Source organism: Lotus japonicus, chromosome 1 (assembly GCF_012489685.1).
Source record: "Lotus japonicus ecotype B-129 chromosome 1, LjGifu_v1.2".
Classification (NCBI taxonomy): domain Eukaryota; kingdom Viridiplantae; phylum Streptophyta; class Magnoliopsida; order Fabales; family Fabaceae; genus Lotus; species Lotus japonicus.
In genome coordinates, this window is record NC_080041.1 from 110,309,290 (window position 1) to 110,333,937 (window position 24,648).

Sequence of the window (24,648 nt, forward strand, 5' to 3'; positions counted from 1 at the left end):
CACTGCAATTTATTTATCAGAAAAATGAAAGTGAATATAGCTTCTCAAGTTTCATGCACCTAATTAAGGTTCACTAATTGTCAAGTGGACTTGTGATGACCAGCAAATATGACCTGCCTTGAACAAGTTTAGCCAACCCCATTAGATGTTAATTAATGCAATATTTTAGTCTTAATAAGATTCATAAAGCCACATTGACAATGACATTTCTGTACATGAGAGGGTTAGGCAACTGCTCGGGACACCACTAAGGTGATGTAAACCCTTCGGTCTATATAAGCAACATAACATATTTTCTATCCACCACTGCTTCTTCTTCTTCTACATGCACTGATCTACTTCAACAGATCATTCTCTCAAAACACACGTTTCTCTCACTCTCTGTGCCTCTGATCATAATTCATTCATTCAATTAAGTGTCAAAGATGGCAGAGGGAAGAGGAATTGAAGCAGCAGCTCATAAATCTCTTGAGGATTTTGATCCTCAAAGGAAGCCCAAAAGCAGCAAGTTTGCTTTTGCTTGTGCCATATTGGCTTCCATGACTTCTATTTTACTTGGTTATGGTCAGTGCAACTACATATCCATCACATTCACGTATAATCATCATTTTCTTAATTAGCTAGCTTGCTATGTTTATCTCTTCTTCTACAACAACTTGTGAGAGTTAAAAATCACATTCATAAATGTACACCATAACAGTAACAACCCTCATATACAACATTTTTTTTTCTATCTTATTTTTCAAATCACATCACATCCATATTATATTTATCACTTATCTCTCTGTTCACAAACACGAAACATTTTAGAACTATTATATAGAATATCACCATTTCAGTGCAATATAGCATGCATTGTTCTAAACCATCAACAACCTCCACTCTCTGTTGTGTTGCACAGTGGATGCTGTTATGTAATACACTATATAAAAACTGAGTGGCACAGTGGATGCTGTTATGTTGCAGATATTGGAGTGATGAGCGGAGCAGTGATATACATAAAACGAGACCTCAAATTATCAGACGTGCAAATCGAAATCCTCGTCGGCATCATCAACCTCCACTCTCTGGTAGGCTCATGCCTCGCCGGCAGAACCTCCGACTGGATCGGACGCCGTTACACAATCGTCCTCGCTGGAGGCATCTTCTTCACCGGCGCCCTCCTCATGGGATTCTCCCCCAACTACTCTTTCCTAATGTTCGCACGCTTCATAGCCGGCATCGGCATTGGCTACGCCCTCATGATCGCCCCCGTTTACACCGCCGAAGTCTCCCCCGCTTCCTCTCGTGGCTTCCTCACCTCCTTCCCCGAAGTAACTAACTAACTAACTAACTCCTCCACCTACATTTTGTTGGTACCCGAACACGCAGCGAAAAGTTAGAGCACAAAAACTCCTCTTACTTGTGAGAACAGTGCTCATAACTTTCCGCGCTGCATGCTCTGGTACCAACACATTCATCGATTAATTAACCAAATTAATTCTAATTATCAGCTAATCACCCTTAATTATGCAGGTTTTCATCAATGGAGGGATCTTACTTGGATACATTTCAAACTACGGATTTTCAAAGCTTTCACTAAGCTTAGGATGGAGGTTGATGCTCGGAATCGGGGCGGTTCCGTCGGTGATTCTGGCAGTCGGAGTTTTAGCCATGCCGGAGTCACCTCGCTGGCTCGTAATGAAGGGGAGGCTTGGAGAAGCAACGAAAGTCCTCAACAGAACCTCCGATTCAAAGGAAGAAGCTCAGCTCAGGCTCGCCGAAATCAAAGCCGCCGCCGGAATCCCCGAATCCTGCACCGACGACGTTGTTCACATCACCAAGAACAGCCACGGCGGCGGTGGCAGCGGCGGCGAAGTGTGGAAGGAGCTGTTCCTTCATCCAACACCGGCGGTGCGTCACATCCTCATCGCGGCTCTCGGGATCCACTTCTTCCAGCAAGCATCGGGAATCGACGCCGTCGTTTTGTACAGTCCCACCATCTTCCGCAAGGCGGGGATCGAATCCGACACGGAGCAGCTCCTCGCCACCGTGGCCGTCGGATTCTGCAAGACGTTCTTCATCCTGGTGGCGACGTTTTTGCTGGACCGGGTCGGGCGTCGGCCGCTGCTGCTAACGAGCGTGGGCGGCATGGTGATCTCGCTTTTCACGCTCGCGGCGAGCCTAACCGTCATTGATCACGCAAACCACGGGAAGGTGATGTGGGCCGTTGGATTAAGCATCGCAACGGTTTTGTCCTACGTGGCAACTTTCTCCATTGGTGCGGGCCCCATTGCGTGGGTGTATAGCTCGGAGATTTTCCCGTTGAGGCTGCGCGCTCAGGGTGCGGCGGTGGGAGTGGTGGTGAACAGAGTCACCAGTGGGGTGATCTCAATGACGTTTTTGTCCCTGTCAAATAAGATCACCATTGGTGGAGCTTTCTTCCTCTTCGGTGGAATCGCCACGTGTGGGTGGATCTTCTTCTATATCCTGCTCCCTGAAACACAGGGGAAGACCCTAGAGGAAATGGAAGGGTCTTTTGGTAAAATATTTGGAGTGAAATCCAGCGCCAAGAGTGTGGGAAATGATAATGGCGGGATTCAGTTAGCCAATTAGGGACCAACAGAATAATCGTGTTTAATTGTTAGTTAGTTAAGTTAGTTATAATAGTGAGTGATTTGAAAGTGAGTTTGTAGTTTGTACTACTACTACTACGTCTTTGATGCTCAGGACAATATGAATAATTTATTAAATGCTGCATTTAAAATTGGGTCATGATCTTTCATTTTCTAGTGGATTTTCATCATTGGGACAACCAAACATGAATTGGTCTTTGTTTTCGTTTAACCCCCCCCCCCAACCTGTGCTTTTAAGAATCAGACCAGTTCTACAAAGACACGTACATGCACAAAGCAGGTGTGAAGGTATGGCGGGGATGGAAGCATATGATGATTGTACTTGGATTCATTGCATCATGTTACTGATTGCAAACATGTTAGGCTGCAGACATCTATTTATTTTTCTTTATATTAAAAAACTTGAAGCAGTGAACAATTTCAGGATTTGAGTGGGGAACATTCTGGTATTGAAAAGGATCAAAGCCTATCATTTTATAACTACTTTAGTTTGCCAACACAATAACTTTATTGGCATTTTTAACAAACGATGATTAACTAAGGAAGGATATCACTAATTCTCATCACCGCAATGAATTGCAATTATCATTAATAAATAATATTACAAAGCTGTTTTTTTACATGAAGAGGAACAACCCATAAACAAACAAAAAAATACAGAACTTTACTTTTGAATCTTCATCCGCCATTTATACTATTCCCTCCTCAGCACTATAACCATGAAATTCCTCAAAAAATTCAAAGCATAGGACAACAATGAATGTAATATTACAAAGAAACATGTACAAGTTAGGTCAGTTCTATACTATCTCTCACTTTTCGATTCCTTGCTGCAGGTATTGTATCAAGTCATAGCCAGCAGTGGTCCACTTATTGTAAGCATCTTTACACACATGGGTCATGAAGTTGGCTGCTTCACGCTCACTCATTTCTGGATGAAATCTCTTTCGAAGGTTGCCAATCGGGTCGCCCCTGCTGAAGCAAGGTAACCCGCTATCTAGCATTAACGCCACCGTAGTGATGATCCCATCCATGTGTCGACGCGCGCAAAGGTACCCTTTCACGCATAAACTAGATGAACAATAAACAGTGGAAGAACAATCAATTTCTAATAAATGAAATGGAAGAGAAAAGGAGAAGATTTAAGTAGGGACTTGTTTGCAATCGAGCGAGAAATGAAACTAATACCTTAAAAATTGGCTCCACGTATCACTCTTCATAACACCGGATGGATCTAGTAATTGTGTCATCTCATGGCTCAGCTTAAAATGTGCACTTTCAAAACGCATATTCCCACCTGGAGAAGTTTCTAGGATGAAACCAAAATCAATATGCACAAGCCTCCCAACACTGCATAAGCATACAGATTAGTGATGGATCCAATGGACCAGTAATTTGTAGGGAAAGAAAGCAGAGCGGGTGTGGGGGAACTGATGATCGCAAATGAATTGACCAACGGGGACAATCAACAAGGATATTCATTGTTACAGGCTTCAGAGCAAATTTAAATCCACCACAAATTATAACTAGACAGGCTGATGAAGTAACGGAAGATAGACAAAGATCTTACTTATCAAAGAGAAGGTTCCCATTGTGCCTATCCTTTGGTTGAAGCAAAAGACTAGCAACGGCATAACCAGCACTGCTAATGATGAAATTCTGGCGTGCAGCCTCAAAACTGGCAGACCCTACCGGTCCATAGTCTTGCTGAAATATCTCAAACAAACCTCCATCAGTTGTTTCTCCCATCTGACTTCTACTACGTGTATTCGGCACAACCTGAAAAATGCGAAAAAAGTTACAAATCCAGGAAATAATTTACCCAATATAAGGCATAAGAAAAAGTTAACATTGATTTCATTCCCACCATTACTGATTGAAGCTGTTTATATATTTTAACATCAAATACAATGTCTAAAAGAAATAAAAAAATTTAAAGAAAGATCCTAACCAGATCTTCAGATTTGAATCTCTAAAATTACTGATAAAACAAGGTACCAAACCATATATTTAGATGATTTCTAACAGGAAAAGTTTTCACTTTTATCTTTCTCTGACATAGGCCACCCTCGACCTACCAATCCTTAGAGCATATCGATAATATTATTACCCAACATTATAACTCCACAACATAGCAAACCAAAGTCATAAACATGGGTCAACATTGTGTATTTCGAGTCCAAAGCAATATGTATGTGTTTAGTGAAAAAGAGGTTGCATGTGATTCAACTTGTTTGTTTGTCCTACAAATATAATTGGTAACTCAGAGTTAACATGATTTTGAACACTGAACCAGTACGATCACTTAAACTGAGAAATTTGTCTCTCAAAAACTAAATTTCCAAGGATGTTGCTGATAACTTGATATTGCTGGTTTGGCACTCTACCCATTGTGATCTAGAAAATATTTTGACTAAATTACCTGGCACCAAAGAATTCTCACGATGCTTCAGCATATTACGAATAAACTCACCTCTATTATACCTCTCTCAGGACCAGTAGGCAGAACACCATACGGAAATAGATAAAGATTTATTCCGACAGCTTCAAATATATCTCGAAGAAGTGATATTACTTGAAGGGCAAGAACATCTTGTCTACAGTCATCTCCAACCTTGAATGCAAGGAAATTCGGTCAGCCCAAGAACAATGAAAACATATAATATTCACCATAGACAAGAAGGAAAAAAAAATAAGAAGTAAAATAAATTTGGTTTATCTAAACACTAACTTCACTCCCATAGATGTCTACTTTTTATTCAGCCCATTTCCACATATTATACGGCAAAATATACTACGCAGTCATATCATAATCAAATATTTTTTATAAGACCAAGAATAATAACTAAATACTTCATGTTAGAACTCATTACAACTATAAATAAACTGGCTTCATGTGACACACTGACACTTAAGTGATTTTAGTGTTTGATTTTACCTTCATAGAACATAGATGTTAAATTGTTTATATTATACGTAATCTAACAGCTGCTATCAATAGAAGTTTTCTCAAGCCCTCCAGGCCTCCACCACCCCAGTCCACACACAAAAAAATACATCGAACAACGTCTAACTAGAGTATTTATGAACCTTACTAAGTAAGAATGTATGAGAGCTACATAGTAGTCAATCCCGGATAGCGGCGCGTAGCGGCCGGCCCCAAAAGTGGGATAGCGTGATAGCGCATAGCGGGATGGCCGCTATTCTGAATTTTTTTATGTAATTTTATATCATTAATAGTTTAATACTATATACATATAAATAGCAAACAATGTCAAATATTGCCTAAAATTCATAACATTCATAATAGAAATAAAAATCATAAGTCTTGAACAATAACACACAACTAATAACTTCTCAAAAGCAAGGTAAAGAAGTCGAATTTGCAAATCTGAATGAAGAATGAAGCTTAATTCTTTCAATTTTGACCTAATGGCCCTGAGAAGTCCTAACATGCCCATAAAAAAGTTCCCCAACGATTTAAAACGAAGGGGCTTGAGTCATTTTCTCCTTCGTTCATATAGCGCCGCTATTTCCCGCTATTGGCCGCGATCTGCCGCTATTTTGGCCGCTATTCGCGCCGCTACGACCGCTATTGTGAAGTTGGCCGCTATTTCATCTCAATAGCGGCAGGGCGCCGCTATTTCCCGCTATTGACTACTATGGAGAGCTAAGAGCCTGTTTGATTCGCAAAATATTCTATTTTCACTTTTTATTAAGAAAGTGCCACTGGTTTTCACTTTGTTTCCTACTTCCAAAGATTTGTACAAGATACACAGAAATCAATAAAATAAATATTTGAAAATAGAGTAAATTAAAAATAATGTGATATTTTAGTTATTTTGAAATTAAAAATGAAAGTGGGAAATGAAGATACAAAATGTTTTCACAAAGTAATTGACAGGATAACAAAGTAATTAGCCAAGCCCCTACAGCACAACATTTTGCAAGAGCATTGACAGGATAACAAAGTAATTATATCTCACTGCTTGAATAGAGTCTACCTTGAAAATGCAAGCTTGTGGCTTTATATCATTTTGGTCCCCGTCTCGATCAGCTACATTAAATGTTATCATGATTGGGACTTTTGCGGCTGACTGTAAGGGAATACCACTATCTACTCGAATGCCCTTAACAAGCTTATTTGTAGCTGTCGGTAGATAAAGATCTTCGCCCTCCAGCTCAATTTTCTCCAACTCCCTATGACATAATGTAAAAACAAATGTTTAATCCTATTAAGAATAAAATGAAAATTTAATATAAGAATTCACAATGAAAAGCATGCCTTCAGACATCTGCCTAGTACCTTCGAATACCAGCTCTGCGTTCTTCCTTAGGGAGTGGATATAATACACCAGAGATGGATGTAACTTTGTCAAAGAAATCAAACTCTCTTCTAAATATGTCAAGCGCCTTTGGGTTAAAACCATCAATTATACGCTGCCTTACAGCTGGCAGCAGTTCTAGAAAAGAACCATTCTGAAATAAAAGCATACATAGATTCAAACCATATTAAGTATGACTTAAGAAAACAAAACAGATTGTAAAATAAAAAAATAGTATCTACTTATATTTTCACAGAGTAGTGCAGCAGAATTGAAATCCAGTTTCAAAGAATTCAGGCAAAACAAGAAAAATATTTCTGCCAATTAAGTAACTCAATCTTTTCTGGATTAATTGTCATGTTGATACTGTTAGAAACCGAGAGAAAATGGAATAGTAGATCACCTGAGAAACTGTTTTCTTTGCAAAACTAAATTAACTGGATTTGCAAAGTTACTAATTCCGTTATTTATTTATAGTCAGACTCCAACTCAAATGCATAACTTCTAACTACCAAACAATCAAATCAGACATAAAAAATGGTAATGTGAGTATTGAGGAAGCAAGATTTCTGGAGCACACTTGGCAGGGAATGTGAATTGAATAAAATAACTGGTTTATTTTCATTTTAACGATTACCTCAAAGCATAAATCCTAACAGTTTATATGAATTATTTCTTTTGAAAAACAGTTGGTATGAATTTGAGTTCAACATTTATGACATTTTCATCAGTACTTGATAGCAATAACTAAAATAAGAAATTTGCAGTTGGCATACCTTCCCACTGTTTGGTTCTTTTCCTGTCTCGGGTACAGTCTCACCCTGTCCAACATAAACTAAGATTAACCACAGATTAAATTATAAAAAGAAATTAATCTTCAGGTAAAAAAATGCAAAATTTTAAAGATAGACTACCAACTAACAGATAAAAATAAACTAAACTCCGGCCCACAAGCCAACTAGGCCTATATTTAGAACCCTAACACAATCACAAGTTACCTGCAGATGCCAGATAAGAATATGGGCAAATATGTCACTTCTTTGAGCAGCTCTAAGTAAATAACCTTCTACTAATCTCTGCAAAAATCAATACATGCAACTGGTTATGAAGCAAAAACATGTTGAAGTTTACTACAAATAAGGACATAATAATGGCCTGAGTTTTTTAAACTTCTACATCACTTACAAGAGATTAACGAGAAAAGGTTAAAAAAAATCATTATTGAAATGCCTAACCCAAAAGTGAAGCCAAAATTGAATTTAGGGAAAGAATTGAATTACGAAGTCAAAAATTTTAAATTAAAAATAAAGAGTAGAAGGAATAACTCAAAACCAACATTGCAAGTGAGATTCTATATATGTTTCCTCACCCTTAATTTAATCCATACAATTTTGTTAGTCACAATGATCTTTTCCAAATGTGACTACGTGACTCCAAGCACAAGGCTTACTTGTGCTGTACAGGTTAAATGGTCAAAGCAAAAAAAGGACGTACGTTTTATGTGACAACAGTAGGAGAAAACACACACTAAATGAATAAACCATGAATTAAGTTTCAGTAGATATCTAACCCCTTCATCATGTCGCAAAGACTGAACCAGCTGGGGCATGAAAAAAGTCACACGTTCAGGAGGATAGGACTCCAGAACCCTGAGAATATATGCCATCACCCGTGGATGACCCTTGTATGCAGGAGTAAGGAACTCTAGAGCTTGTGTAATGGAACAAGGAGCCCAATGAGGCAATTGTTGCAATAGTACTGAATTATCATCAACAGCCTTTGGGGTAATGAAGTACGGTAATGCTTCTGGTATGTTGCGCACATCCACTATATGTGCCTGTAAAGTGAAGCTATCATGTTTATGTCATATTTTACAAGATAATGAATTTAACATGAGTCTTGGGAGTGAGCAGCTGGAATCTAAGGAATGGAAAATTAAAGAATAAGCTACACAACACAAGAATAAAACTCTTGGGAGCTAAATATATAACAGAATTATCTGACATGTCAGAGAAATAACACAAGCAACACTGATTATATATCCTCCTTGAACACAAAATATATTGCTTTTGAACCATGGCAATAAAAATGTGCAATTTTTATGATAGAATTTCAAATGAATGAAATCTTTTGTAAAATGACTAAAAAATTTTGGTAAAGATCATAAGACACTATTTGTGCGTAGACAGTCAGCCATTGACATTGTTCATAATCAAGTCCAACAAGATAGGACAAAGCACATAGAGGAACCTTGACATTTCAACAAAGAGAAACTAGATGAGGGTTTGATCATTACAACTTATGTTCCCTTAGGTCATCTATGGGCGGACGTGTTGACTAAAGGACTTTCCACACAGTGCCAGCAAGCTATGAAGGATAGATATTCATTCACCAACTTGAAGGGGAGTGTTGTGAATATTGAATGGCCAATTTTAGAACAAAATATTTTTTTCTTATTTTTCTTCATGTCTATATTGTGTAATTATTAGGACAGATTTTATTCAGGTTAAGATTTATTAAGATTTATTAGGATTCATGTACATTATTAGTCTACAAATATTAGTGCTTGATTTGTATATAATCCGTGAATAAAATTTCTGATCATGTTCATTTTTTCAAGTAGATCAATCAGATTATGATTGCTGCCAACAAATTGCTTTATTTGTGTGATGCAATCAAACTTCTCGTGGCTGCTGGGTTTTGTTGTCTCCTCAGCTACTACTGTTTTTCTTCTTCTTTTCACACCACCCAGACCTGATTTCTTAGGTAGGCATTATTTGAAAAAAATAAAACATTTGTTCTTTCAAAACTTTAGTTACCTTAACACTTGAATTTTTCCACCATAACCAAAAACCTATTGTACCCAGTACTTTTCTGACTTCACAGCATCCAAAGGCCAAAATCAGTTGACCCCTCAAACCACACTTTGCTTAAAGGCTCCTCCTTCAATTTCCTACTCAGCAATCTTTCAATCCTATTCTTTCTACCATATATCCAATCCTAACCTTCCACTATCTGACATCAAGAGAGCATCAGGAATAGTCATAACTCAAAATATTTGAATTTGGACATCGCTTGGTAGGCAAGAATTTGGATAGAAGAGAAAACATAGCATACAAAACACAGAGTCCAAACTATTTTCTCTTCTTTGGTAGTGCTGAAAATGTGGAGAGAATAGATTATATGAAGTGGGATCCACCTAAAGTGTTTTCATCTCTAGCATGAAGAGAAAACCTGTATAAGGGGGTATTTTGTGTTATTTGACCAGAATGCCCCCTTCTTTATATTTTATAATTATGATAAAAATATTAATAACAATAACGATAAATCTCTTAAATTATATTTTAAAAGTATATTTTTTACAAAAAAAAATAATTATCAAATTTAATTTTTACTTTAAGATATTTATGTCATTTTGCAAACATAGTAACATATCTTACTTTTCTTTTCACTTACTCTCCAACCAAACAACCTGAATATCATCTCATTTTCTACTCTCTTTCTTTCATTCCACTTTCTTTTCTCTCACTTTTCTTTTACATACCAAACATACCCTTTGACTTACTAAATAAATTCCCCTTTAGCACAAACTCAAAGATTAGGACTCCAAGTTCACAATCTTCGTTATAAAAAAATTACCTGAACCAGCTGAGTTACTTCGGTCTTCACAAATACATTGGCTGGGAACCTTGAGGCCAAGGATAAAGCAATCCTAGGATCCACTGAGAAGGCAGTCCTAGTATACTCTATCCATTTGTCTGAACTAACCTTGGGTCGGGAACTACTTTCTCTGAAAATACAAACCAGGTATTTGAAATCTCAGACAGGAGGGAGGAACAAAAAGATATAAAAAAAATTCAGCAGTAGAAAATAGATGTATACTTTGTGTTAGTTGGCTGCGCCCAGACGTCAAGCCTATCGGCCTCATGTTGGCATAGCATTAAAAGTAGCTGCTTCCGCTTTTCTCTGCCTACAGCATAGTTCTCCATTTGACCCCAGACAGGATGATAGAGATCACTCTATAGACAAGTAGATATTAGCACAAAATATTTGCAAGTCCCTACTTTGAAAATTTAAAACCAAAGATCAATAACAAAAAGAGCATGAATTTTGAAAACTTTCAACAATTAATGTTCCAAAAGCCATAGTTTAAGTGGATGTCAACGCAAGGCATAGAGTAATTACCATATCAGCCAAAGAATTCCCATTTTCTTGTCCATTTCCTTTTGAGCCTAATTGAACAGCATCTCCTTTCATATTTGAAAGGTAATGAACAAATAGAGAAACAGACTGAGCCTCACATTGAGCAAAATTTGTATAGTTTGTGTCATACCATTCCGGCTCATAAGCAAACCAACCCAAAGACGCCCTGCAAATGCACCAAAAAACGTTTTCAATTAGTTCAAAGAAAGATGAGCATGATTATTCAAAGTCGTGTCGTTCTCATAGCAAGAAACTCATTGTTCTAATCAAGAACGCCAAAAATAAAACTATGCAGACAGTATTGCTCACCGATAAATCCGATCTTCCAGCAGCTGAAGCCCTAATTGAAATTTTTGCAGATTTCCCTGAAACTGGCAAGTGCAATACTTGAGCCCTAGAAGCATGAGAGTGAAAAAAGTACCATTGGCAGCAGGATGGTGAGAAAAGTTCCAGGAAAGCTTTGTTGTCCCCTGCAGCATCCTTCCAAGAAGCAAGAGTTGTTCCACACTTTGGTGCCGAACCGCCTACAAGAGAGAAGATAAGCAGTGCTCTAGGGATAAAAAGATGCAATTAATATTTGAGCAACTTCTAACCTCAAAACGATCAATAAAAAATCCAAGCCAAAGTCGATGTGCAATTATTTGCTCAACAGGATCCATCTCGGGCTGCAGTTCAGGCTCCCCAGGAGCCAGGTGAGGCCTCAGTTTTGCAGCAGGCCCACAGTACCTTGTTCCAGATGCAAAAAGACCACGTTTGGTGTCAATTGTCCATAACCAAGCATCAACAAGCTCAGCAAGGACAAGTGCTCCAAGCTGAGGTGCAGCCGAAACCAACCACGTCCATATGAAAACACCTGTTTCCATTGCATCATATGTGGAAATATAAGCAGGACACCAGCAAAGAAGACGAAGAAGTTGTGAGAAGCCCTCCACATTTGATTTGGATCCAGAACTCTTGTCCATAAGAAAAATGCAAATCAGAAAAAGGAGCAAAATATAGATTCTCTAAGAATTCTAACTAATACCATATAGTACCAGGGAGAAATTTGTTTACCAAATTTGACAAAAGCAGCACTGTAGCCTGAGAGCAAGTGTCACGAAATTCAGACCTGACCACTTCCCCACCTTTCTCTGCTATGTTGACAAACTGTTGAAGTAAACGTACAAACTTATTTAGCAACATTGCATTGAATGAATCATCCTCAGCTTGTGGCTGTTGGGGAAAAGCTCCAGATATAATTCTTTGCAGCCCAGCTCCAAGCCCAAAACCAGTTGGTGTAGTACTGGACTGAAATCCACCAATACTGTTATACAACCTTCTCATGCCAGCAATTTCTCCAGCATGGTTGCATTTAACTGTCGCTGCAGCTTGGTTGCACTTACCAGAACTCATAACTTCTAAATTAAAAGACTCTGATGCTTTTAAGTTTGCTCCTGATGCAGCAGCCGCAGCAGCCATGACTGCGGGAATATTTGCTGTTTGAGATGACCAGTTGTCACTTTTCCCAGTGCCAATTCTTATCTCAGATAAAAGTAAAACAACATCGATTGTGGGCTGCGCTCTTTGCCAGTTGTTAGCTTTACAAAGTTTATCCTGATGTGAAATACATAGACAAAGATGTGCCAAAAAAACTGTAAGAACTTAATAAAAACAAATATATCTTGACAACATCAACCGTAGAAAATTTAAATGGAAAGATGTATGCATTAGCAAGTAGTAACAATCAAAATGGAAGGTTATAAGATACAATAAAACTTATGATACAACATTTTAGGACTGATTTTAAAACACAAGTTAATTAGAATCAGTAGTGCAGGCATATATGACAATTACTTATCGTACAAAAATACTAGCAGATGCAAAGAAAATTAAATCCCAAATATTTCAATTTATTTATTTATTCATTTGCAGACAATGACGCAGACGCACCCCCAAAGGAAAGGAACTTCATCCAGTATTCGACACTTGCTTAGAATAGAATTGATATTTTAATATTCAAATAAAATTCCAAGTCTTGTTACATATAGTAAACAACATATCTTAGCCCCTTCAAGGCAAGCATGTAACCAAAATGTTGAGACAGTGATGACAAGAAAACTCAACTTAGGGCCTGTTTGTTACCATTTTCTGTTCAGTTTTAAATTATAAATTTGTCACCCTTGTTTTCAGTTTGTTTTCTGTTTCCTAAACAAAACTTTGAAAACATGGTCACTATTTTGTAACTTAAAATTGAAAACCAGAAATGAAAACAGAAAATGAACATAAATCAAACATGTCCTTATATATTAATTTTAATCATGCATGAAGCACATCAGGTCAACCTGAAGAAGGCCCTGGCTAGTGCATGGAGCACTTGAAAGCGATTTAATTATCCATTCCCGAACAATTCTCTGATACAAGGATCGGACTGTAACTGTCCAAGCAGGATCATTGATGACAGCGGAAGAGTCATCATGCAATGAAAATAGCAATGACTCTAAGCAGGAGGAATCCCATAAAACCTGCAAAGATTTAGTATAAACCTTGAGTATTGTTGAGACTACCAGGAAAAAAAAAGGAGAGGACACATTAGAAAAATAACTACATACATGCGTACATGTTTTAATATACTATCACAAATTTACCTGTGGAAACCTATCTCTAAGTTGGGTCAATAAGTTTTCTGCAATATCTCGTATGTGATCCTCCCTTTGGGAAAGACTTTTGATTAGAAAACAGGTATGCATCGTAAGTATTGAATCTCGAGCCTCGGCTTCATGGCCTATTTCAGATACTCGATCTTCCTGAAGCCAGACCGAACAATCATTACCATTCAGTGCAAAAACACAAACAACAACATAAAATCAGTGTTTAACAAAGAGGAAGACAGAGTCAATCAGAAAAATGAGAGCTAGTACACCAACTAACTACAACCATTAGGTCATATATGCCAAAGCTAGATTAGATCCCCATAAATAGTCAGAGGCACTTAAAAGGGTGTGAACCCATTTCATTGGTCTATACTCTATATATTTGCAGACAATAATGTTAATTTTGGGTGGTTTCAATTTTGGACAAACAGATAAATAGGTGTTGTAATGCAGATTCTAATTATTTATAGAGTAAACCATTAAAATGGTCCTGCAAAATTATTGTCACAGAATTAAAGCCTCCAACACAAAATAGATACCAAATTCATCCTTTTGTGTCGTCACTTAAGTTCTCCAAAAAGACAAATGAGGTGACATTTCAGATAATTGAGGGACTTATTTGGGAAAACAGAAAAACCTCTTCTCTAGTCGTATGTGGTGACACTACAATCTTTTGATGATAAATTTAGGAGTTTACTATTGAAAGAAACAAAATAATTCTTTAATAACAACCATTAAAATGGTCCTGCAGAATTATTGTCACAGAATTAAAGCCCCCGACACAAAATAGATACCAAATTCATCCTTTTGTGTCGTCACTTAAGTTCTCCATATAGACAAATGAGGTGACATTTTAGATCATTGAGGGACTTATTTGGGAAAACAGAAAAACCTCTTCTCTAGTCGTATGTGGTGACACTACAATCTTTTGATGATAAATTTAGGAGTTTACTATTGAAAAGAAACAAAATAATTCTTTCAATAACAACTAGTGACTTAGTTCAACAAGCTCTAGGTATTAAATTTTCTAGGAAAAACAATGATTTCATATATACATTAAGAAAATGAGCATCAGGCCCTCCATATGCCTCAAGTAATGCTAATGCTTGCCAGGAAGTAGGTGTTGATTAAGTAATGATTACTAATTAGTGAAAGTTAAACATTTCTTACTTTGGTAGGATTATAACACAAAAATAGGGAAAGGAAAAAATCATACAGCAAATCTAAGGCCTAAAATTAGAGAAGAGGGAGACTAACTTCAAAAATGTGTACAGAATAAGCATGAATTCTAAAAGCCAATTTGCCTCAACAAAAACTATTGTCCATTTTACAACATATTACTTGTCAAACTTTCGGCACAGATTTATTTAATAGTGAAAGCTTTATTATAAACAGTTATGAGGCTGTTTTCACAATTAAAAAATGAAAATATAATACAGCCAAAGGACACATTACTTTTTGGTGTTTCTTCTCAGCATGAGAAACATAGAGAACACAATTATTTACATGTACATACATAGGCATATTTTGCTGCTACTGCCTTAAGCCTTCCAGATGAATAGTAAAATATTGTTCAGTCAGAACATGTTCATTTAGTTACTAGTTCGAATTTAGATAATAACTACTTGTCATTAAGTAAGTATACCCTTTTTCCTTGAATTGAGGCTTATGCCCCACATGAAGGCACATAAAGGGAGGTTTTAGCAAGTTAAACATAATTTTGTTAAACCTGTTTCTATTCAGCTAAAGCTTTTGTAACAATTTTGTCAAACTAAAACTTTGTGAAACTAATACCTACCAGCCATGACACAGCTGTTTCATAGGCCCTGTGAACAATTGCAGTTAAACACTGGAAGACAGCTGGCATTAGATTTGGAGTCTTGAGATATTCAAAGACACAAGTAAATGCACTTCTAGCAGCATCCCTAGTGGTGCCACCATTTAGGATTCCCCCATTGCTGATAAAGCGGATGATCTCAAGAAAAGCTACAGCAAGAAGATAAGTAGCCTTTACTCCTACAAGACAAAAACAAAAGAAAAGCACCACAACAGTCATGATGGAGTGGGGAGGTCCGAAATTCAATAAGGGGCAAATGACTAAGTTCCAGCCGAAACAGAAATAATTCATAGAATAAGAAAAACAATGAACAAAGTAACTGCAATGCACCTGATATGGTGCTCATGGCTGCGACATCAACCCTCCCTCCTAAAGCTGCAGAAAGAGCAGCTCTTTGTGCAAGAGCAGCCTTTTCATTGCCGCTGCCCCGGCGACTGCCTGGGTTGTGCAGAGCATTTAGTTCTAACTCATCCTCAAGCCATTTCACTGAGCTAACAACCTGGGCAGAAGAAGAGAGACAAAAGTAAAACTTCAGGCCGGTAAACAGTAAGCAGTAAAATTTTTGGGGATGACAGTTGTTGAATTCATAATAATAAAGGAAATCACAGCAAAAAAAAAGTTTACTTTGATGGTCAGAATGGCAACTTTTCTGGACTTGAGCAAAATAGAAAGCAACAAAATTATGAGTCAAAAAGAGTATCAAAGGCCATTAACTATGCTTCAAAATGTATACATTGGTTGGATGGGTTGGCATCAGAATCTGAACTAAGTTAATTTTGAGGGATGTCAGGACATGCTTCAAAATCAGGCCATTAATATGTACTTAGTTCAGATCCTGATGCCAACCCATCCAACCAATGTATGCATGCATTAAAAAAATTGCCAAAGTAATAAGCTGGATATCTCTACTAAAGCGTTCAACAAAAAAAGTATATAATGACATTAAAGCTAGACTCTCTCAGATTGTTTTGAACAGACCTATCACAGTTCAACCTTGCAGACATAGGTGCATGAAATGGTCACTGCATTCCTAAATCGATTCCACAGCAACAACAATGCTTTAGTTGGTTAAAGGGAAAAAACACTAAAAATGATTATTTCATTATGGGCCTTGGTTTTCGGACATTGGGATCCGTATTGTCTACTAGAGAGGTGAGAATGGCCATCCTAACAGGTTCGATAAGTATGACTCATTTGGTTACCTAATCTTACAATGAATCAATGATAATTCCAATCTATGTAAATTTTATGTATCAAACATAAAAAAATAGAATGGCCTAAGCAAATTACACTGGAACAATAACGGTTATTTGTTTATTCCACTCCAAGCAATTTCAATTTTACCTTCAAGAAGGAAAATAATCAAATTCTGACTTTCTGAGTGTATCAGTATTACAAGAAAAGGCTTAGACACAAGCATGGCACATTAATTAAGTCAACATTGTTCAAATCAAATTCCAAAAAACAAGGCAAAACAGATCCTGAGACCTAAATGGTACTGTAGAGTAGTCCCTTCAGATAATGATGAATCATAAATATACTGTAAGACAATAAGAAGGCAACACAACAAATGTACTAATATTCTTGTATAAAAACATATAGTAAAGAAACACTAATGGAATTATTTACACAAACTTTAAGACCTTTAAGGATCAACTTACTAGTGGAGGGGTCCCTTGAGCAATTCTCTTAACAGCAGAAGACCACTCCGTATTCCACATATATGGTCCATTTACTGCTTGAAGAGCAATAGCACCATTGCTTCCCACACTGTTCAGTGTACTGGAAACTGACTTCGTAGTTACCTGAGTCTTCTGTATTGGAGGTGCTAGGCCAAAAAGCGCAACGTAGAACCATAGGTTGCGAAACAGTTTTAAAAGTGACGGTTCCACATTTACAGTAGGATCAAAATCAGAACAAATTGCAGCAACTGCAGGAAGCAGAGGACCCAGGAAATCTGCTCCACTCCTGTAGTGAGTAAGCATCACGTGTGAAATCTTCGGAAAACACAAGTCATCAAGAAAATGAAGTCTCCAACCAAAATTCTCAACAAAATTTCACACATTATTATAAATATTCTCATGTCATATGCTCAGCACAGAAAAAAAAAAGTATACCTTCCACTTTTAGACTCAGCAGCTAAACCAACATCTGAGCATAGGGAGAGCAATCGATGGCGATAATCTGAACGCAATCTTTCACTACTAAGACCACTGGCAATATTAAGAAATCCTGCAGGTAGAGTCTAGAATTTAATTGAACTAGTGAGAATTCATTTGATACTTTTTACACCAAACATATCAATTTTAACAGGAGTTAGATGCTACATACTTCAACTCTCTCCGTCGTGGCTTCAGGTGCCTCTGTTTTGCTTTCAGCTGATCCAACGCTGGAGAGTTTATTCAAGTAACTTCTAGTCATCAAAACCACTGTCTCACGGTAAGATTTTTCGAAACCTAAACTGGCCATTTGAGACACAGCATCAAGAAGCTGTATGGTTTGCAACAAAAACAACGTAAGATTCATACCAAAATAACCAAATGATGGAGAGATAAGAGAAATTCATGCATGAACACAGTACCTGTATGTACAACCAATCAATATGTAAAATGATATCAAAGTAACTTAGCAAGACGTTGTCTTTCTAATTATTATTTCAATGTATCTTGAGTTTTTAATTGGTTGTGCTCATAGACCAAGTGCTCATACAAGAATTAATCTCACAGATAATTTTTCAACACAGCCATAAAATAAATTGACCATCAATTTTAAAATATACATGCTCTGAAGACAAAGTTCCATACTCGAAGTCTCAGTAAACTAGGAGTTGAAGCATCACCCTCTTCTAAGCTTTCAATAAAAAGAGGTAATATCACATCTACCAGCTCAGACTTGTTGACTGCAACACTCAGGTCAGCAAACAGGCGTATAACATTGAGCTGTACAAAAGGAACTGCAGGTTTCTCTTGGTTGTCCTGATGGCAACAAGATTTTGTAAGCATGTAGATAATTTAACACATGAATCGATATGACAAACTTCAATTAAAAAATATGTTAATAATTTCATAGCAAAAGATACAATGCAGAAGAATTTGAAAGAAGTTAGTGACTGTATGAATGGATATAATTAAGAATGCAAATGATGAATCATGAAATTAAAGGAAATGAACACTAAGTATCCGAAAGCATGTACATGCTAAAGTACTGAACTGCATAAAACATATGGAAATGTATGAAATGCCCAATCAACATGTATGCATAAATATATAGACAACATTTTTATATAGATACGTACAAGTTACCAAAAATAAAAACAAATGACAGCAGAATGGTGACAAAACTAATATAGATTTGTTATTATCACTTTTAGCCTCATGGTTATGTGAAAATCAGTATCTGAACCTGTTCCTCAGAATCATTTCGTTCACGTATGCTTGTGGCTAACCCCATGATGTACGTGTCTACAGGGGCCCGTTCCTTAGCCCAGCAGGATTCAATAATTTGACAGCTGACCTTTGTGACGCTCTCAAACATGGTCCCTTGGGTGTTACTCCATGTATAGGGCTGTTACAATAATATTTCAAAATAGAAAAAAGACAGAAAAAAATCAAGAAATGGAATGTCAATTGGAATGTAAGTTTGAATGGAAAAGCAACAATGGAAGCATAATATTGAAAGGTAACCAAAGTGCACCTGAGCGCAAACATTGAGAACAATTGGTTTTAGGCGAATGAGCAAAATACGCAGTGGCTGACCTCCTCGGGCGATAGCAATTTGTGCTACCCCAAGAAGCAAAGAACTGAAGAGCTCTTCACACGTTTTCATCTTCCGCCATCCTGATAGTAAGCATGCCTCGGCAGCATCTATCAATATTGCAACTGCCTCGTAAACCAATCTCTTGACAGATCTCGAATCAGAATCCAATGCGGAGAGGCTCCTGATTTTTAGCCTCACTGCAGCTTTATAGACTGACAGTTTGGTGTTAATTCTAGTTTTTAGAAGTGACCCCTGCTCATGCCAATCCCTCTTCCGTATCTGCACGAAGTTGCAAATATTGAAACATACCTCACTCTTCATATTAGCCTAAATTTTAACTACATTCACAATCCGCAGTGAGTAAACCAATGCCCACTTTGGATAAACTTTTGGCTTATGGGAGCTTTACAATTGAGATAAGTATGAGGTTCCTAGCTAAGAAAAATGGCCTTTTATAGGTGTTTTTGGAAAAAAATTGATGCGTGTTTCTGAAAAAGTTGGGACGAAGAAGCTAATTTCAATAAGTACGAAAAGGCTAGTAGTTATTACAGTATCACTACAACTTTACTTTCTTTTTCTATAACTTTTTTCTATAAGTGCTTGTTGAGAAGTTTATCCAAATTGGCTCCAAGTTAAATATTCATGCACACAAGCATAGCAATGGAAATAACTACGGACGGGCGCATATTTAAAAAGAAATGTACCTTCAGAAATGCAGACATGGACTGAATCTGCTTCTTCCCAATTAACCTAAGCTGCTCCAAAAGGGCAGGATCAATGGGGGCCTTTTCCAACACATGAGCAATCAGCTTAAAAGCTATTTCCTGCCTCTCCAAGAACTCCACTGTCTCTTCCTCAAACGAAGCAACTTGTTGGCCAGACGAGGCTCCACCATCATTCAAACCCAAGGTCTGTGCCAACTGATCGGCATTACTCCTCCACACGTGGCTTCCCCCATTCATCATGGCCGAACCTCTCGACGAGGCAGTGCTGGCATCATCCGCTGCCTTAGAAGCCGCGCCACCGCTCGAAGAAGTACCGGAGACTTCATTCCCTGGGCTGCCATTGTAATTGGCCTGCGACCGGTGGTTCAGGTTCACACTGAGCGGCGAGCTCTGAGCCGACGAAGAATTGTCGCAATTTCCGGCGGCATTGGGTTCCCTGGGCGTGCCAGGGGCAGGGAACGCAAATTGATCGATCAAACAAGTCACCACTCTGTCAGCATCCGAAGCAGAAATCGGCAGAAAGCTCTGCGACAGAGCAACCAAGAAAGACCTAGCAATGCCGGAGTGCTGTTCACCAATCGCGGATATGACTACCTCACCGGAGAACGAAGCCACCTCGTCGGCGAAATCCGGCGACGACTGAGCGGCCTTGGAAACATAGGCGAGGAAATCGAGGAAGAAAGAGGAAACGGAATCAGCGTTGAACGGCTGAGGCCAGAAGGATTGAGTGAAGGAATATGGAATTGAGCGGAGGAACTCAAGCGCGACTGATTTAGGCCGCAGATCGGAAGAATCGGGGCAATTGGAGAGGAAGCGAGCGACGGCGATGACGGCATTGAGGTGAGACCGCGAAACCCTAGGCGATCCGGCGGAGAGGTGCTCCGGCGGAGGGCATTTGTCGCATATCCATGAAAGCTTATCGGAGAGTTGCGAAGGGTTCTGCGAAATCAGGTCGCATAACTCGATCAAAGCTTCCATCGTGAAACGAAATTGGGGAATTGCGAAGATGAATGATTGGTTGATCCACGACGACGAAGAAGAAAGAAAGAAACACACACGATGATTTCAATTCTCTCTCTCTGAATTGAATTTCTATGTGCTAACCACGTTGCAGCATCGTTGCTGCTGTTCTCGTCATTGCGAATTTGCCATTGCTATTTCATGCCATGCTTTGTTTCTTTCTTCTCTTTTTATATTTCTTAGTTTTCGTTCGGGTTTTGGATTTGTCTGGTTAGATCACAAATTTATTGGAATTTAATTACACGGGGGCCACAGCCTCTGATGATATGGGCCTATTCGGCACGGCGCGCCCCTTTTCGCACGTGTGACCTCGTGGTGGTGAATTTATTTAGGACAAAACTGCAAATATAAATTTTTTACTTATTCAATCAACTCATCTTAATCTTTTTAATCTTAATATATAAAAAGAGGCACCCTAATTATTCAATCAAAACTTTGATACGGATGGCAGTTTTCGGGAAGCGGGGAATTGCATGGGTGGTGGAGGTCTGTTGCGCGATAAGGCTGGAGGTTGGCTGGCTGGTTTTTCATCTTCTGCGATCAGTGGTGGCTCTTTCGAAGCGGAAGTTACAATGTTGCGGGATGGCCTTGTAATAGCTTGGCACCAAGGCTACAAGAAGGTATTGTGTGATGTGGATTGTGAGGAGTTAGTGAACATCCTTGATAGAGCAAACCTGGATCGTATCATGCATCATCCTCATTCCTCAGGTTATCATTCTCAAAGAGATAATGGCAATCATGGCTAGGGAGTGGCGCGTGACTGTCAATTGGGTTCACCGGGATGGAAATGCAGCAGCGGATTGGCTTGTGAAGCATGGTCATAGCCTCTTGGCTCCTTGTGTTCAAGTTATTAGTCAGCTGGCAAGCGAGCTTCAGCTTCTTCTGCTGAAAGACTCCCTAGTTGTGCCTTATTCAAACACTGCACCACACTTAAACGGTCAGATTCGCACGAAACGTTCTTGAAGCCATTGCGCGAAGCAAGCTGGAGGCCTCTATACACCCCCAAAAGCTCTGCCATATACACATTCCCCACTCCCTTCAAAGCAAGAGAAGCCTCGAAGCCACCTCCCTTGATGATCACGGATCACACCTCCACTAGCAATATCATATGAGCCTCTATGACAGCTACCATCAACATTTAGTTTCACCCGCCCTTCGTCATAAGCCACCCAAGTAGAGTTGATTGGATGAATGGAAAGCATCACTGTTTGGGCTATATCAACGTCATTCCAATCACGCCTTATATTTTGGAGCACCTCCTTAATTCCTGAAGCCTCTGGTCCTAGCACTATGTTATTTCTCCACTGTCAAATCCACCAACAAATATGAAGAAGCTTCACCGCGTCCAACTGCTGAAAAATCGACAACAACCAAGTCCTAGGAGAAGAATCCCCCGAAAGCACCATAACCCAATCTGATCCACACCTTCGTCGAGTGTTGGAAATCTCTAGACAGTGACGAATGTCCTCGGTTGGTGACGAGCACCTACTACATGCAGCACTAGGGGCAAGGGAGCAGACATATATCAATATTGAATTCAAAAGTTAGTTTAAAAAAAATATTATAACAAATCAAATGCTATCAAGTATTTATTCAATTATGTTAAGAACGGTCAAATTAGAATAATGCCTAAAATTTCAAATATGTTAAGAAAGACCATGATTGTATTTTTAGGCCGTTTGGTAGATAGGTGTCTCAAAATAATCTCGGGAATGTGAGGTTGGGATGGTAACATTCCCATGTTTGGTAGAAGTTTTAAATTTTTTATTCCCGGATATGAAAGATTATCAGGCAAGTAAATTACACATGACTACTATATGACCCGTGCCTTGCACGAGGGAATTGAAAATTAACTGCAAGTTACATTGTTTCTATTTTAAATATTTGTTTTTTTAGAGAACAAAACACAACTTTAATCAAATTATAAAGAAAGGAAGATGAGGACAACCCCCTTACTATACGAAAATACAAAGCAATTACACAGCATGCTTAAAAGTCCAAGGAGGGGAAGATGATTCACACCCCCTTTTTGCTAAATAATCAACAAAACCATTCCCCTCCCTGTAAATATGCCTAATCTCCACACAATTTAATTCCTTCCTAATATTTGTATTTTTTTCTTTATTCGATTTGTATATTTGAGGTTGTTGTGTTTATTTCGTGTTTGTTGTAGCCACTGATTCTAATAATTTCTATATGTAGAGTAAAAAATTCTATAATATTAAGTTTTTGGACTAAAAAATATAGGTCAATATTTGTGAAGTTAATGTCGAATAGCACGACGATTCAAATACATCTTGTCGGCGGTGTGGTTTTTACGTCTTTTGTAAACTATTCCACTTTTGGTACTTAGGTTGAAAAAATGAAGAAAAAAGCATTATAATATACATTCATTTGTAATAATGAATCCTTCTTAAAGTGTCGTCACGTTAAATTATTAAAGATTCAAAGGAAGTTAGAAACCAAAGATTCATTACAAAAAAGTTGCAAACAACTTGAAAATTTATCTTTCAAAGTCTTTTCCATTGTATTATTGATGTGAGCCTTGATAAACGCCTTATAGTAAAGTGGCATCAGAGATCATGAGGTATTAGAGCTCTCGTAGCCAAGTTCAAAAGTCTTTAATAATCACATCAAAGATAAATGATTACAATGACATTATTTAATTATAAATAAAATCAATATTATTTATTTAAATTAACTAAACAACATGTATAAACAATATAATATTTTTTTAAACAATGTAAACAATAAAAGAATAAAATCTAACCTTGAATATGAATTTAGAAATTAAATCTTAGTCTTTGTAGATTTTCTGAACGATAAACGCTGAATCCAACGTCCTTCCGAATTTGTACTTTGCTTCAACCCTGAACATGAATTGTTTGTGAACTAAATCACATATTTCTTTGGGAGGGTGTGCCATGGAGCCATTCTATATTTTGTGGAAACAAACGAAGAAAATCTGTATGTAATTAATTTATTAATAAATTTAAACAAAAGTTGTGTTTACATGAATATTTTTACCTTTTTCATTTTTTCCAGAATTTCTTTACTTTTTTTATTGAGAAGAGAACAACCATCTCGGTCAAAAATGAAAAATGATTGATGAGCAATATTTTACCCACTTTTCATAACCTTAATTTGTCATTGTTGATGGTTTTTTGTGCTTAAGTGACTTTGTTTGGAAATAATTTTTATTATGTGGTCTAATCAAGTTTAATATTATTTTCATGTCATATTTGGCATTAAGGGCATTTTGGGAATTGCGGAATGAATATTGTATTTGTGCTGAAGTGGAGATTGTATTTTAGATTATATTTTAGGATTTAATTTCGTGATATTAAGATTCTATCTCATTTAAGTTTGTTATTTTAGGATTTTATCTTTAGGCTTTATCTTTTAGAATTTGATTTTGATTAGAATTTGATCTCAGGTCTATTTAAGGCATTGTGTTGAGACAAGAATTACCTTCTACTTTATACTTTTTCTATTGAATACAATTTCTAATTTTCAGTTAACTATTAGGGTTCAGCT

General features: G+C 37.7%; 3 protein-coding genes across 3 annotated transcripts; 2 read left to right on the forward strand and 1 right to left on the reverse strand.

Annotated features, from left to right (window-relative positions):
• Nucleotides 1-294: 294 nt before the first annotated feature.
• Nucleotides 295-2,986, forward strand: LOC130729186 (polyol transporter 5-like). The gene is made up of 3 exons (XM_057580844.1): nt 295-564; nt 967-1,313; nt 1,516-2,986. The coding sequence occupies exons 1-3, from the start codon at nt 426-428 to the stop codon at nt 2,593-2,595; spliced, it is 1,566 nt and encodes a 521-aa protein (XP_057436827.1). The 5' UTR covers nt 295-425; the 3' UTR covers nt 2,596-2,986.
• Nucleotides 2,987-3,172: 186 nt separating this feature from the next.
• Nucleotides 3,173-21,307, reverse strand: LOC130729185 (phosphatidylinositol 4-kinase alpha 1). Its single transcript, XM_057580843.1, has 26 exons — nt 20,071-21,307; nt 19,304-19,645; nt 19,013-19,174; nt 18,415-18,585; nt 17,942-18,100; nt 17,728-17,855; nt 17,272-17,578; nt 15,941-16,109; nt 15,572-15,789; nt 13,768-13,926; nt 13,465-13,644; nt 12,197-12,736; nt 11,737-12,096; nt 11,453-11,667; nt 11,126-11,309; nt 10,823-10,959; nt 10,580-10,730; nt 8,511-8,777; nt 7,939-8,016; nt 7,717-7,761; nt 6,922-7,094; nt 6,620-6,815; nt 5,089-5,229; nt 4,186-4,394; nt 3,804-3,965; nt 3,173-3,686 (listed from the first exon to the last, which is right to left on the reverse strand). Exons 1-26 carry the CDS (start codon nt 21,067-21,069, stop codon nt 3,428-3,430), a joined length of 6,111 nt encoding a protein of 2,036 aa, XP_057436826.1. The 5' UTR covers nt 21,070-21,307; the 3' UTR covers nt 3,173-3,427.
• A 277-nt stretch (nt 21,308-21,584) lies between these two features.
• Nucleotides 21,585-22,074, forward strand: LOC130719033 (uncharacterized). The gene is made up of 2 exons (XM_057569688.1): nt 21,585-21,731; nt 21,820-22,074. The coding sequence occupies exons 1-2, from the start codon at nt 21,585-21,587 to the stop codon at nt 22,072-22,074; spliced, it is 402 nt and encodes a 133-aa protein (XP_057425671.1).
• The last annotated feature ends 2,574 nt before the right edge of the window (nt 22,075-24,648 follow it).

Bases quoted from the DNA above. Each gene is read 5' to 3' on its own strand.
- LOC130729186 (XM_057580844.1), top strand. From the start codon at position 426: ATGGCAGAGGGAAGAGGAATTGAAGCAGCAGCTCATAAATCTCTTGAG. The intron at 565-966 runs GTCAGTGCAACT...GTTATGTTGCAG, and splicing joins TTCTATTTTACTTGGTTATG to ATATTGGAGTGATGAGCGGA. The intron at 1,314-1,515 runs GTAACTAACTAA...TTAATTATGCAG, and splicing joins TCCTCACCTCCTTCCCCGAA to GTTTTCATCAATGGAGGGAT.
- LOC130729185 (XM_057580843.1), bottom strand. From the start codon at position 21,069: ATGGAAGCTTTGATCGAGTTATGCGACCTGATTTCGCAGAACCCTTCG. The intron at 17,856-17,941 runs GTATGTAGCATC...ATTAAATTCTAG, and splicing joins CCACGACGGAGAGAGTTGAA to ACTCTACCTGCAGGATTTCT. The intron at 8,017-8,510 runs GTTAGATATCTA...TGATTTTTGCAG, and splicing joins CTTTGCGACATGATGAAGGG to AGATTAGTAGAAGGTTATTT.
- LOC130719033 (XM_057569688.1), top strand. From the start codon at position 21,585: ATGGGTGGTGGAGGTCTGTTGCGCGATAAGGCTGGAGGTTGGCTGGCT. The intron at 21,732-21,819 runs GTATTGTGTGAT...CTCATTCCTCAG, and splicing joins GGCACCAAGGCTACAAGAAG to GTTATCATTCTCAAAGAGAT.